The sequence below is a fragment of the Cucumis sativus genome, chromosome 4 (genome assembly GCF_000004075.3).
Source record: "Cucumis sativus cultivar 9930 chromosome 4, Cucumber_9930_V3, whole genome shotgun sequence".
Lineage (NCBI taxonomy): Eukaryota > Viridiplantae > Streptophyta > Magnoliopsida > Cucurbitales > Cucurbitaceae > Cucumis > Cucumis sativus.
In genome coordinates, this window is record NC_026658.2 from 23453780 (window position 1) to 23465938 (window position 12159).

General features: G+C 29.5%; 2 protein-coding genes across 2 annotated transcripts; one reads left to right on the plus strand and one right to left on the minus strand.

The window, feature by feature from the left end:
- The first annotated feature begins 292 nt into the window (after window positions 1–292).
- LOC101203893 (EP1-like glycoprotein 2) lies at window positions 293–1969 on the plus strand. The gene has a single exon (XM_004146045.3). It carries the CDS (start codon window positions 414–416, stop codon window positions 1761–1763), a length of 1350 nt encoding a protein of 449 aa, XP_004146093.1. The 5' UTR covers window positions 293–413; the 3' UTR covers window positions 1764–1969.
- Window positions 1970–6042: 4073 nt separating this feature from the next.
- Window positions 6043–8326, minus strand: LOC101204141 (protein LIGHT-DEPENDENT SHORT HYPOCOTYLS 10). The gene is made up of 2 exons (XM_004146046.3): window positions 7536–8326; window positions 6043–6444 (listed from the first exon to the last, which is right to left on the minus strand). Exons 1-2 carry the CDS (start codon window positions 8131–8133, stop codon window positions 6437–6439), a joined length of 606 nt encoding a protein of 201 aa, XP_004146094.2. The 5' UTR covers window positions 8134–8326; the 3' UTR covers window positions 6043–6436.
- Window positions 8327–12159: the final 3833 nt, after the last annotated feature.

The window sequence follows — 12159 nt, forward strand, 5'->3', positions numbered from 1 at the left end:
TAATTACGGTGTTAAAATCTCAATTAAAAAGTTAAAAAGACAAATTCTTACTTTTATAAAGTAAACTTAAAATAACTATACAAATAGGTAAGAAAAAGTTGAAGACAAGCCAATGGATAAACATTGGTTATAAGCAAATCTAACATCAAGAGTAGATTTAGTTAAAGAACTTCTCAACTCCATGCTCTTTCGAACTTTATAAGGGTTGAACTATGTTATACTTGTATTGACAAATGGAATTTACTTTCAGTTTAGGAAGAATTTATTGGGCCTAAAAATCAAAATATTGAGCCATAGTGTGTAGTGTAAAAGTCCAACTCAACTTTATTTTATCATAAAATGGCCATTGCTGTGCAAAATCATACAAAGATAATAAAAAAAACAAATTGGTAGAACCAAAGGTTTGTTTGCAAATGGAAAACCACCTTCTTCCTCTTCCCCATCTCTGTTTCTTCCTCTCCACCATTCTTTTCGCTGCCATAGCCACAAAAGCTCAAGTCCCTGCTAATGAAACCTTCCATTTCATAAACCAAGGTGAATTCGGCGACCGAATCATCGAATACGACGCCAGCTATCGCGTAATCCGAAACAATGTCTATACCTTTTACACATTCCCCTTCCGTCTCTGTTTCTACAACACCACCCCCGATTCCTTCATCTTCGCCATTAGAGCTGGAATCCCTCGGGACGAGAGCTTAATGCGATGGGTTTGGGATGCCAATCGCAACGACCCAGTTCGTGAAAACGCCACCCTCACCTTCGGCACCGACGGCAACTTTGTCCTCGCCGACGTTGACGGCCGTATCGTCTGGCAAACCAACACAAAAAACAAAGGAGTCACCGGCATCAAAATGCTCCCTAACGGCAACTTGGTCCTCCACGATAAAAACGGCAAATTCATCTGGCAAAGCTTCGATTACCCTACTGATACTCTCTTAGTCGGCCAATCTCTTCGAATCGGCGGCCGTAACAAATTAATCAGCAGGAAATCCGAAATCGACGGCTCTGATGGCCCTTACAGTCTCATTTTAAGTCGAACCGGTCTCACAATGTTCCTCACCTACTCCGGTCAGCGTTTAACCTACGGCGGTTGGGGAGATACAGATTTAAACAGCGTAACATTCACCGTGGAACCAGAGAACGAAAACGCCACCGCGTACGAGCTCCTTCTATCACTAAATCGCGACACACAACGAAGGCGATTATTACAAGTCCGACCAATCAGAAGCGGCGGAGCACTGAATCTAAACAAGTTAAACTACAACGCAACCTACTCGTTTCTCCGGTTAGGAGCGGACGGGAATCTTCGGGCGTTCACGTACTACGACGGAACAAGTTACCTGAAATGGGAAGAGAGTTTTGCGTTTTTCTCAAGCTATTTCATCAGAGAATGTGGTCTGCCGAGCAAATGTGGGGCTTACGGCTACTGCAGCAGAGGAATGTGTGTGGGTTGTCCGAGCCCAAAAGGGCTTTTGGGGTGGAGTGAGAGGTGTGCACCGCCGAAGACCCCGGCGTGCGGCGGAAAAGAGAAATTTGGGTACTATAAGATAGTGGGGGTGGAGCATTTTTTGAATCCGTACAAGAATGATGGGGAAGGGCCGATGAAGGTGGGGGATTGTAGAGCTAAATGCGATAGAGATTGCAAGTGTTTAGGGTTCATTTATAAGGAGTATAGTTCTAAATGCTTGAGGGTTCCATTGTTAGGGACTTTGATTAAGGATATTAACTCCTCCTCTGTTGGTTACATTAAGTATTCCCTTTAGGAGAATGAAGGTAAGAATGGAGGTAAGAATGGAGTTGGTTTTATTGGAGGTTGTTCTTGTTGGTTAATGTGTGTTGTTATTTGAAGAAGAAGAATTCTATAAAAGATATCATGAGAACCATATATCTCATTAGTAAATCTATTATCAAGTGGTATTTGAGGAGACATGGTGTTATCAATTCAACTACTTATGATTATTATATGGCTCTCATACCCTCTTTTTTTCTACTAACTTTCCATCATTATTTGTTTGTTTTATTTAGTTACAATATTTTAATTAATTAAAAAAATATATATATATATATATAAAAAATCGTTCAAATTTAGTTTCAAATATAAACGATTCGCTAAACCCAAAAAATCTTGAAAAAAATGGTTAGAGATTTGAAAATCTAAACCCTCAAATCTAAATCATCACGTAAATCTTTAAAAAATTGTTATATAAATGATCGCGCACACAAAAATAGTGTGCCAAAACAATATTGAAATAATCGATATTTGGTCAAATTGTTTTATTTTTTAAAAAATTCCATAGATTTTTGTATTTATGAAATGGTGAGGGAATTTACTTTGGAAAAATAACAAAAATAATTTTAAATTGTTAGAATAGCAAAACATAAAAATTAGAAAAATAAATAAATGAAACAATCTCAGCGTAAAATGAAAAGTATAATTATTTACCTAAACCCCAAAGACACTTAATTGAATAACATAGTGATACATCAAAATCTCCTCCAAAAAAAACATAAAGATTAGAAAAGTTGTTATTAATGGAAAGTTCTACCTGAATGCATGCCAATTTAAAATCTATTTCAAGGTCCAAAAGATGAAGTTCATTTAAAATGAGTAATTGCAAAATTGAAACACATTTAATCCAAGAGTTTAACTCTATAACTATGGAACAACCATAGCCAAAAATTTCAAGTTGAAAAGAGGAGTATTGTTGAGATTATAATAAAGATAAAATCATGAAATTATACCATAGAATTCAAAACTTATATACATCTTAGCAATGATACGCATCAATTCGTCCACTCAAATCGGTGGTTCTTCATACATTCGAGATTCATTTGAGCTCTTCTCTCATACTGTGTTTGTCTCTTGTCAGCTGCCACTCTCTCAATCTCCTTCTTTTCTTTTCTCTTTAAAATATAACAAATTTAAAAATCTTGTATATATTTTTCATTAATAAAGGAGGTTGCAATCTTGTCTAGCAACAAAATAACAAATTTAGTTAAGTGTACAATTTGAAATATATATTATCTAATAAATTTTTTAAAAATAATTTGAAATATAAATCATACTAAAATAGTGAGATTATCATTATTTTATGGATTAAATTTCATAATATTTAAATTCAAAATACTATGAAATCTAATAAAGAAGTAACACTTCAACATTTTCTAGTGATTTTTTAGTTAAATATTTATTATTAAACATACGTTTTATGAATTAAATAAATAAATGTTAATTAATTTAATTTAAATTCTGAAATTTTGTTATGAATTATAGGCTTGTATTAGAGATATTGAAAAATTCATGTCAATCTCATAAATGTCATAAATTAGTTAATATTTTTTAAAATTGATTGTAGTTTGCAAATACAATGTATATGTGACTGTGTGATATTTGACAAATACATTGTATCTCTAAAACACGTATTATTCTACCTAAAAGATATCAATGAATAAAAAAATCCAAAAAATTATGTAATCATCGATTTTGTCAAAATTCTTAATATTTGTTAGATTTGCTAGTTTTGAGTTTGTTATACTAAATTTTGTCAATTTTGACGGGGATGCATAGAGAAAAAGAGGGCTTTTGATTGGAGTTTGGAAGGATTAGAGTCAAGAAAAGAGGGTCTTATATTCAATTGAGAAGAAAAGAGAGTCCAAGAAATAAAAATGTTATGACTTTATAGTCCAATACCTTTATAATCCACAACAAATTAAACCCTCACATGGTTTTGGACCTTTCTTTTCTTCACTTGAAAACAATTCCATCTTTGAAATACTTGTCTGCTTTCTAATTCTAACAATGTAACTATATATATATATATTTATTGTTTGGATCTACTATCATGTCACTAAAATATGAGATTTTATTTCAATACCTCAACTTTTAAAAGTAATTCACTTAGGTTTGTTCGTTAGGTTTTGGTTAATTCTTTAACATATGGGATGATAACGTGACTTTCATTATTTGGATACTAATTTGGTTCTTTTTTCTCTCATGGTCCTTCCTCGGTTACTACACCCTTTAGTATTACTTTTAATTTACTTATTTTAAATTAGATTCTTGAAGCAAATCATAAGAACATTGAGTAGAATAAAAAGAAAACAAAATAGAACTCATATATTTGGTTAATATAGAAAATAAAGGTTGTTCTCGCTATTAATCAATATAATTAATATGAGTATTGATTTAAAGAGAAATAAAATGTTGGTTAATATAGTTTTAAATATCAAATGAAAATTATAATAATAGTTGTAGATGATGTTAATGAGAAGTAGGTAGTCATGTATTGTTAAAATCATATAAGCTATCATAATTAAGATCCCTAATGTTGGACATAAATTATTGTTGCGTGTGTCTCAACTACACATATATATAAAATAACATATATGTGTAGTACTTAATCGTTTGTTGCAAATATTATGTTTTCATCACTTTAAATCCCTCACCTTCAAGTATTCAAATTAAATTCTAATGCGACTATGATTGATTTCAAAGCGTCCCTCTTCAGAATACAAACGGTAAGAATTATTATCTTAGTCATTAAGTGTTTTCAATTTTTGTTTTTGACAATTGATAATAACAAAATAAGAACATTTTCTTACACGAAAAATATTAATTCAAAATCATTCAAGTTTATCTCATGGCCAACCAAATCGAAAATTCAATTAAATCGAAAAATGTGGTTCGATTTAGTTTTAAAGTTTGAAATCAAATTAGTTTGGTTCAGTTCGGTTTCCATTCAAAAATCGAATTTAAAACCAAACTAAATTGTTTTTAACTATCATATATATTTATTTTTATATTCTTGTATTTATGCTTAAAAAATAGAGTAAAATAAAATTTAACTTTTAATTTAAAGAACTGAATCTAACTAAACCAAATTGCTTTTTTAAAGTAATTAAACCAAATCACATGAATACAAGTTCAGTTTAGTTTCATATATATCGAAATTTTAGAATTATTAGTTTAACCAAATCGAACTGTTTTGCACCCCTAAATTGAATTCATTCATTTACAATCGTGTAGACGCCAAATTGATTCTTTGATCTCTCAAATACTTGCTCGATAATCAAATTAATTGAATATCTATATCTATTTTTATATATAATTTTTATTAAAAATAGATGAGAAAAATAACAATAAGGTTTTGCTATATTTGATTATTCTCTTTCCTCTGAACTTATAAAACCTAGTAGATCAATAATTAAGAATTATGATGGTGACATAACCAATTTGATTATTAGTAGAATAATGTTTGATAAAGTATGAAAAGAAATAAAGAAAGTCAAATCACATTAAATTTGTATATATTTTAGGTGATGGGAGGGTGTGATAATTTATGTTTTTGGAGAAAGTATAGCATTGATATTAGAAACATATGAAAAGTTCTAAAAATGGAATCCTAAGGTGAATGTTATGATTAAAAATCATATCAAAATTCCATCATATTTAATTTATGTGATAATTATTATTGTGTGGGACATTATAGACTATACTCCATTAGTTGCATTTCAGTTTCAGTGGCATACACCATAATTCTCTCTATAATAATAATAACAAAATATATATATATATATATATATATATATATATATATATATATATATAAACATTTTTGTTGGGTTAATTTCATACCTAATCAAACTTTACTAAAACACTATATCATAAGTTCTAATAAAATGTTTGAAGCTTTCAAGAGTAACCATTTTGCTTTTGAAAATTAAGCTTATAAATATTATTTTCATCCTCAACTTTTTTTTATTTGCTATCTACATTCTACTGTTTAAAAGATCAACCCAAATTTTGAAAACTAGAAAAATTAGTTTTCAAAAAATGAGTTTTTGTTCTTGAAATTTGTGGTTAAAAATTCAAGAAGAAAGAAAACAAGCTTTAACCGTAGAAATTAAAATGAGTGGAATGATTATGAAACGAGTTTAAATAACATATTAATCTTCATACTAGTTGATATAATATACAAAATGACAAAAAAAAACAGTAGGAAAAAATGACAAAAAAAAAACAGTAGGAAAAAGAGAAGAAAATATATTGAAAAAGGAATGAGATTAAGTAATGAAAGAAATACATAATCCATGCTGAATAATAACTATATATAATAATAAAATTGACACAAAATCTCTATGAATTAAAAAGGCAATAAAAAAGAGAGAGTAATTTTGCAATGACATACCCATATTTGATCCAGAAATTGGCTGTGCTGAAACTCCAATTCGAAGAACCAAAATATGATAGAAAAAAAAGAGACCACAATGCTTAAAGGTATAAGGAAAGATTAAAGAAAAACAACTTAATTAAAATTACTTTTAACTCAAAAGAGCTTTTTGCATGCATGTGGTGTTGTTTAATTTTGAGATCAAATATCCATATTGCAACTGAGAGACCCTCCAAAAACACATCAACTGCTCACTACTCCTTCTCTTAGGCTCCTGAAAAACAGTTTTATATATTTGTAATAATTAAGCAACCAACAAAGTTCATACATGATCTTCATTTTATCCCAAACATATAGTTGAATTATATATACCCTTAATCTAGTTTTGATAATTTTCAACACATTATCACTATATACTCTTTTCATAGATAGAACGTAACCATACGTATAATGCATTATTAATTACTATAAACATTTGATAATTGTATATAATTGAAGGGTTAAGGAGGAGGATGTTAAAACTTCAAAAAATATAGAGACGAAATTGAAAAAAAAATCAAAATATATGATTTAAATGTATAGTTTAGTTTGCAGCAATTTTGTGTTATTAAATATTAAAACAAAATTGGGTTATGGGATACAATAAAATAGAAAGACTAAAGAGACAAATGAAAGAAAAAAGGGATGGAAATAGTTATTGATTTATTTGGAATATTACAAATGATAATTTTATATTTCTTGAAAAAGAAAAAGGTGTCTAAGGAAAAAGTTAAAGATACTAATAATTGTTCTAGACCTCTAATCATATATATTCTAAAGAAACCCACCATAAACCCTAGCTCATGTATCATGAAATTTAGGGCTTTGAAGCTTTTTTTTATTTTCAACAACTATCAGGATGGAAAATTGCAAACCTTTAATCTCATTTAAGGTGAAAAATCATGTTAAACTATCGATTAGCTAAACTTATTTTGACAGAGTTACGATGATTATTTCTTGAATTTTCTCTTAACATAAAAACAAAATAATATTGATGATGTTCATTCGCTTTGTTATATATTGATCTCTTACTAATTTTGGAAAGTATAAAACCATATATTATTTTGATTTTGAATGATTAAATTATGTGTATTTTGATCGACCTGAATAAATAAACTTCATAATCAATCTCAAACATGTTTTGAAACCAACAAAAACTTTGATATATACATTAATCATTTAGTTCTTTTCCTAAAAATCAAAGATTTGAATTTGAAGTACTTCACGATTAGATTTGTTGGATTAGCGTTTAACTATCCTCGTCATCGTAATACTAAATAGCATATATATATTAATATTAATATTTGAATTAGGATATATATTTACCTTGTTGATGAGTGTTAATTGGAATCTTCTTTTTCTTCTTCTTCTTATATGGGATTCCTCTGGCCTTGGATTGAGAGTCCCTAACTTCCCTTAAATAAACCCTAATAGCACCACTAGCAAATGGATTAGTGTCTGATGAGCCTCCATTTTCTTCATAAGCAGCTCTAAGGCGACCAATAAGAGCATCAAGGCTGCCCCAAGCTTGTCTAAGAGGGCAAGTACAAGGCCCTGCTGGCTCAGGTTCTCCAAAGAAACCACACCCATTTAAATGCACTTTTGTCTTCCCAAATTGGTCTAGATATCTCAGGAATTCCAATACATGACTTGAATTGCATTGTGATATAGCCAATGGTGGCCTTTGGTTCCTCAAATATTGCCCAAAAGTGTACCAATCTCTCCTCTTTTGTGACTCGTACCGACTAATCACTGGTGCGCCTACTACTGACGATGTTGGTGCTGCTTGCTCATCTCCTCGTTCAAACTGTTGTTGTTGTTGATGATGATTGTGATCGTCAACAACAACGATTAGAGCTGAGGAAGAAGAAGAGGAATTTGATGATGATCCTTCATGAACATCCTTGCCTTTACTACTTGACATATGATCGATCTCTTCAAGATTATTAGATTTAACAAAGAAAACAAATTAGGTAAATGTTTTGGAGGTAGCAGAGTGAAGAGATCAGAAGGGGAACAAGAATTTTGTTGAGTGGGGGAGTAATAGAAGGGGGGAAACACAAGAAAAATGAAAGAATTAGATCGTATCATGGAGGAGACATCATTTGGTCCAACCTCATATTGCTTTATTAATTCTTTTTTCCCTCTCTCTCTCCCACACACCTTTTAATTGTACTATATTAATTAACCCGATAACCCAATTTCTTTTCATGATTTCGCCTTATAATAATTAGATTTTTTATCGTCCAAATTCAATCATCACTCCATCTAATCTAATTAATTATAATCTAATGTAAATTAATTGGGTTAATTAGAAGCTAATTTCTTTTTTCATTTTGGACATAATGGTCCATCAATCAAAACTTGACATGTGGAGCTTCTGAAAGAAATCAATGGCATTTGTTTCTTTTCTTCCTATTCTCCATACCGCGAGGACTCGACACGTCACCAAAATAAAGTTAGTAAAAAAAAGAGATAAAATAATGAAAACCTAAGGAAAGTATTTTATATATAAATTTTAAAAAAGAAATTCCCTCACACTCATTTTAAATATTATGCGTATAATGATTAATAAACACAAATATATGAACAAGAATGATTTTGAAGTACCTACCAAATCTCATCTTTGTCTACCAAAACTTCATTCACAATTTTTAGCTCATTCTTAATTTTAACTTTTAATTTTAAAAGTGAAACTCTTCCCTTCGTAATATATTATACACTCAATTTATTATTTTAGAAAAAGATATGTAATAACCGCACGTGAGAATAAGATCATGACTACAAAATAATATGAAAAATTAATTAATAATTCCCTATAGAATTTAATAATAAAAACTTTTTTCAATTTAACAAATAAATTAATACAGTATTTTTGAATCAATATGATAAGTTGGTTGAACATATAAACTTCTTTTTGTTTAGACTGCAATGATACAACAATAGACCAAATGATCAAAACCTTAAGTATTAATTAAATTGATCAAATTATAATTAATTAATGGCCGACTAAGCATCTTTATTCTGACACGTGGCACTTTATTATTGGATCTAATTTTTTTCTCCTTTTTTCATTTTGCTAATTTTCTTAATTTAATGGCACTATGGCCAATATCTTCCATAATCTTAATTAGCACTGCTAATAATGCTTTTGGAATAGTTAATTAATGATTTCTTTTTAAGTGTTTGCTTTTGTTGTTATCTTCAAATATTATTTTTCCTCAATTATCTTTATTTTATTTTTTTTAGTTAGAATTGAAATTAGGAGAGTTTTTATTTATTAGAACTAAGATGAGAGAATTGAGGTTAATGAGTTATATATGTTGATGTATATAAGAAATTAAAGCTTCTGTTTTTTTTCTTCTCTTTTTTTCTATGGTTTCTAAAAGGCTTCCTAAAAATGTATTGTTTATATACGTTGCTCGTTAAACAATTCGTGTAACTTTACTACATCTGAGTGAAAAAAAAATCGTAGAATATTAAATCTTAGGTAGGTGATCACCATAAATTTAATTTGTGACTTTTAAGCCTTTGAGAGACTTTTTCTTACGTTCCCACTACCGCTACACAACTAATCCATAATGGTTAATTATTTGGAAAATAGTTTATCTTTTTTTAAAAAAGGAAAATTAAGCAATAAAATATCATTTCTACCTCTAAATTTAAGTAAAAACATTTTTTATATAAAAGAAAAAGTTGTTTTTAAGAACCTATTTTTGGAATTTGGAATTTAGTTTAGAATTAAGTTTTTTTTACTTATGAAAAATGAAAACAATAGTAAGAAATTGAGAGAAAATAAAGTTAATTTTAAAAAAATGAAATAGTTATATCAAACGAAATCAACCTTTTAAGCATTGAATTATGTTAGAGGTTTTTTTTTTTTTTTTATGATCTAATTAGAATCTCGAGGAGCCAAAGTTTGTCTAAGTTTTTAAGGACAATAATTCCATTATGCACATCAATATGATACATTTACACATCACATTGTGTCAATCATCCCAAAAGATTTCCATACTTTTAATTTGTCTATATGAACTAATGAATAATAATAATCCCATCTATACATACATATATACATATATATCATTCCTCACCCTTAAATCATTGTAACTTCGAAAATAAGTGTCCTTAGGATCCACAATATGGCATTTTTCTTCTTCTCATCTTTCCAATAATAATTCTCGCCTACACCTTGCAAAACCTTTGGATTTATTCAAGATTATTATTGGTTAGGTAGTAGAGTATTTTTATACTTTATTAAACTAAGCCTACATTATCATATAATTAAGTGGTTAACAACACATCTACTCATTTGCATCTCTATTTTCTAAGACGATGCTATTGCTACAATCAAGTTTTTTTTTTTTAAATTTGGTTAGGCCCATTTCTTTTACCTCATTATCCCTACAAAATTCAAGCCCAAAATAAATGGAACAAACTTCACTCAATCTCCATAACTATATACACACACCAATCAAATAAAATATTGTATCCATATCACAAATTTTTATCTACTTTTAGTCAATTTAATTTTGCCTTTTTTAAAATTAATTCTATATCGATATTAATTAAATAACGACGATAATATTCATGGAAGAAAAAACATTAGGTAAGAACTAATTAAAAGTATATAGACATTAAAATAGAACAAAATACAAAATTTGAAAACTTAGATAATAAAGCCATGAGATTGGGATGAGAAGTTGAATGGCAATGGGCAAATATTATCCACACGTTAATGGACGCAATTGCATGGTGCTTTGGTATCACATCACAAACAAACATTTTTCTGTCTAGTGAATCCAAATATGCTCTAATTTAATTTTAAACGTGAAAAAAAGAATGTGAACATAAAAAGACTCATTCCTAAATTGAACTACAGAATTCCTCCCTCGATCTTTTACAAACCATTTATAAATTTTAATTTTGATTTGTCAATGTTATATATTTGAAAGTAAGAGACCAGGGTACATATTAAATTTAGGAATTGAATTGTTAATTATTATTTAAAGTTTAGAAGTGTTTTTTTAAAAAAAAAGAAAGAAGAAAAGAATTGAGGAATTGAGAAAAGATGTAATACATAGATCAATCAAATCAACCAATTCATAGCCGGCAAGGCAATGAAGCATTGAAAGGCTCCTTCAAAAGCGACCACCATTCACTTTTTTCCCCACATTTTAATATGTTAGGTGAATGCCCCCTTCCCCACATGTGACACCCCCTTTCTCCATTTTCCTTAATCTTCCATTCTTATTCTAATTTTATACATCCAAACATTAGGGCTCTACCTCAAATACTCATCTTGTTCTCACTGTCACGCCTGTCTCAACATGAGCTCTAGTATAGTAGGCTTTGAGAGTTCGATAAACCTTTGTAACAAATTAGCATACACAAACTATATATACCTAACTTCTATGATCAAGATAGAGTTTCTTCCTTAGTTAATAAGTAAGTCAAGTTTACCCATCAAATAATGGCATATTATAGTAAGGGAGGTTGACAGAATAAAACTAATAATAAATAAATAAAGCTTATTTTTCTCTATTTAATATTTTAAAATTTAAATTTAGTTGGGAGAGTGTGGCCCAACCTTTTCTAAGGTGTGTTTGCTTTGAAGGACAATCTAACTTTAAAAGTGCAATGAATAAAACCAACTACCCAACCCACTCCCCCTATTAAGAAAACCAACTCCTCCTTCAAACACTCAGAAACTTTCTCACACCCATTTTCCAACAAAAAACCATTTATAATATTTATGTTACACCCCATTAAATGATACCCACACCCCCCAACCCCAAAAAAAAAAAGAAAAAGAAAAAGAAAAACCACCACCATTTTTGTGAAAACAGATACCAATCTATCAACATGCTTCTGATTGATTATAACCATAAATATCAGCTTTTGATGAGGCAAGAAGGAGAAAAACAGTAAAGTATTGGGTGAAGAGATG

Coding starts and splice junctions, on each gene's coding strand:
- LOC101203893 (XM_004146045.3), top strand. CDS start 414: ATGGAAAACCACCTTCTTCCTCTTCCCCATCTCTGTTTCTTCCTCTCC.
- LOC101204141 (XM_004146046.3), bottom strand. CDS start 8,133: ATGTCAAGTAGTAAAGGCAAGGATGTTCATGAAGGATCATCATCAAAT.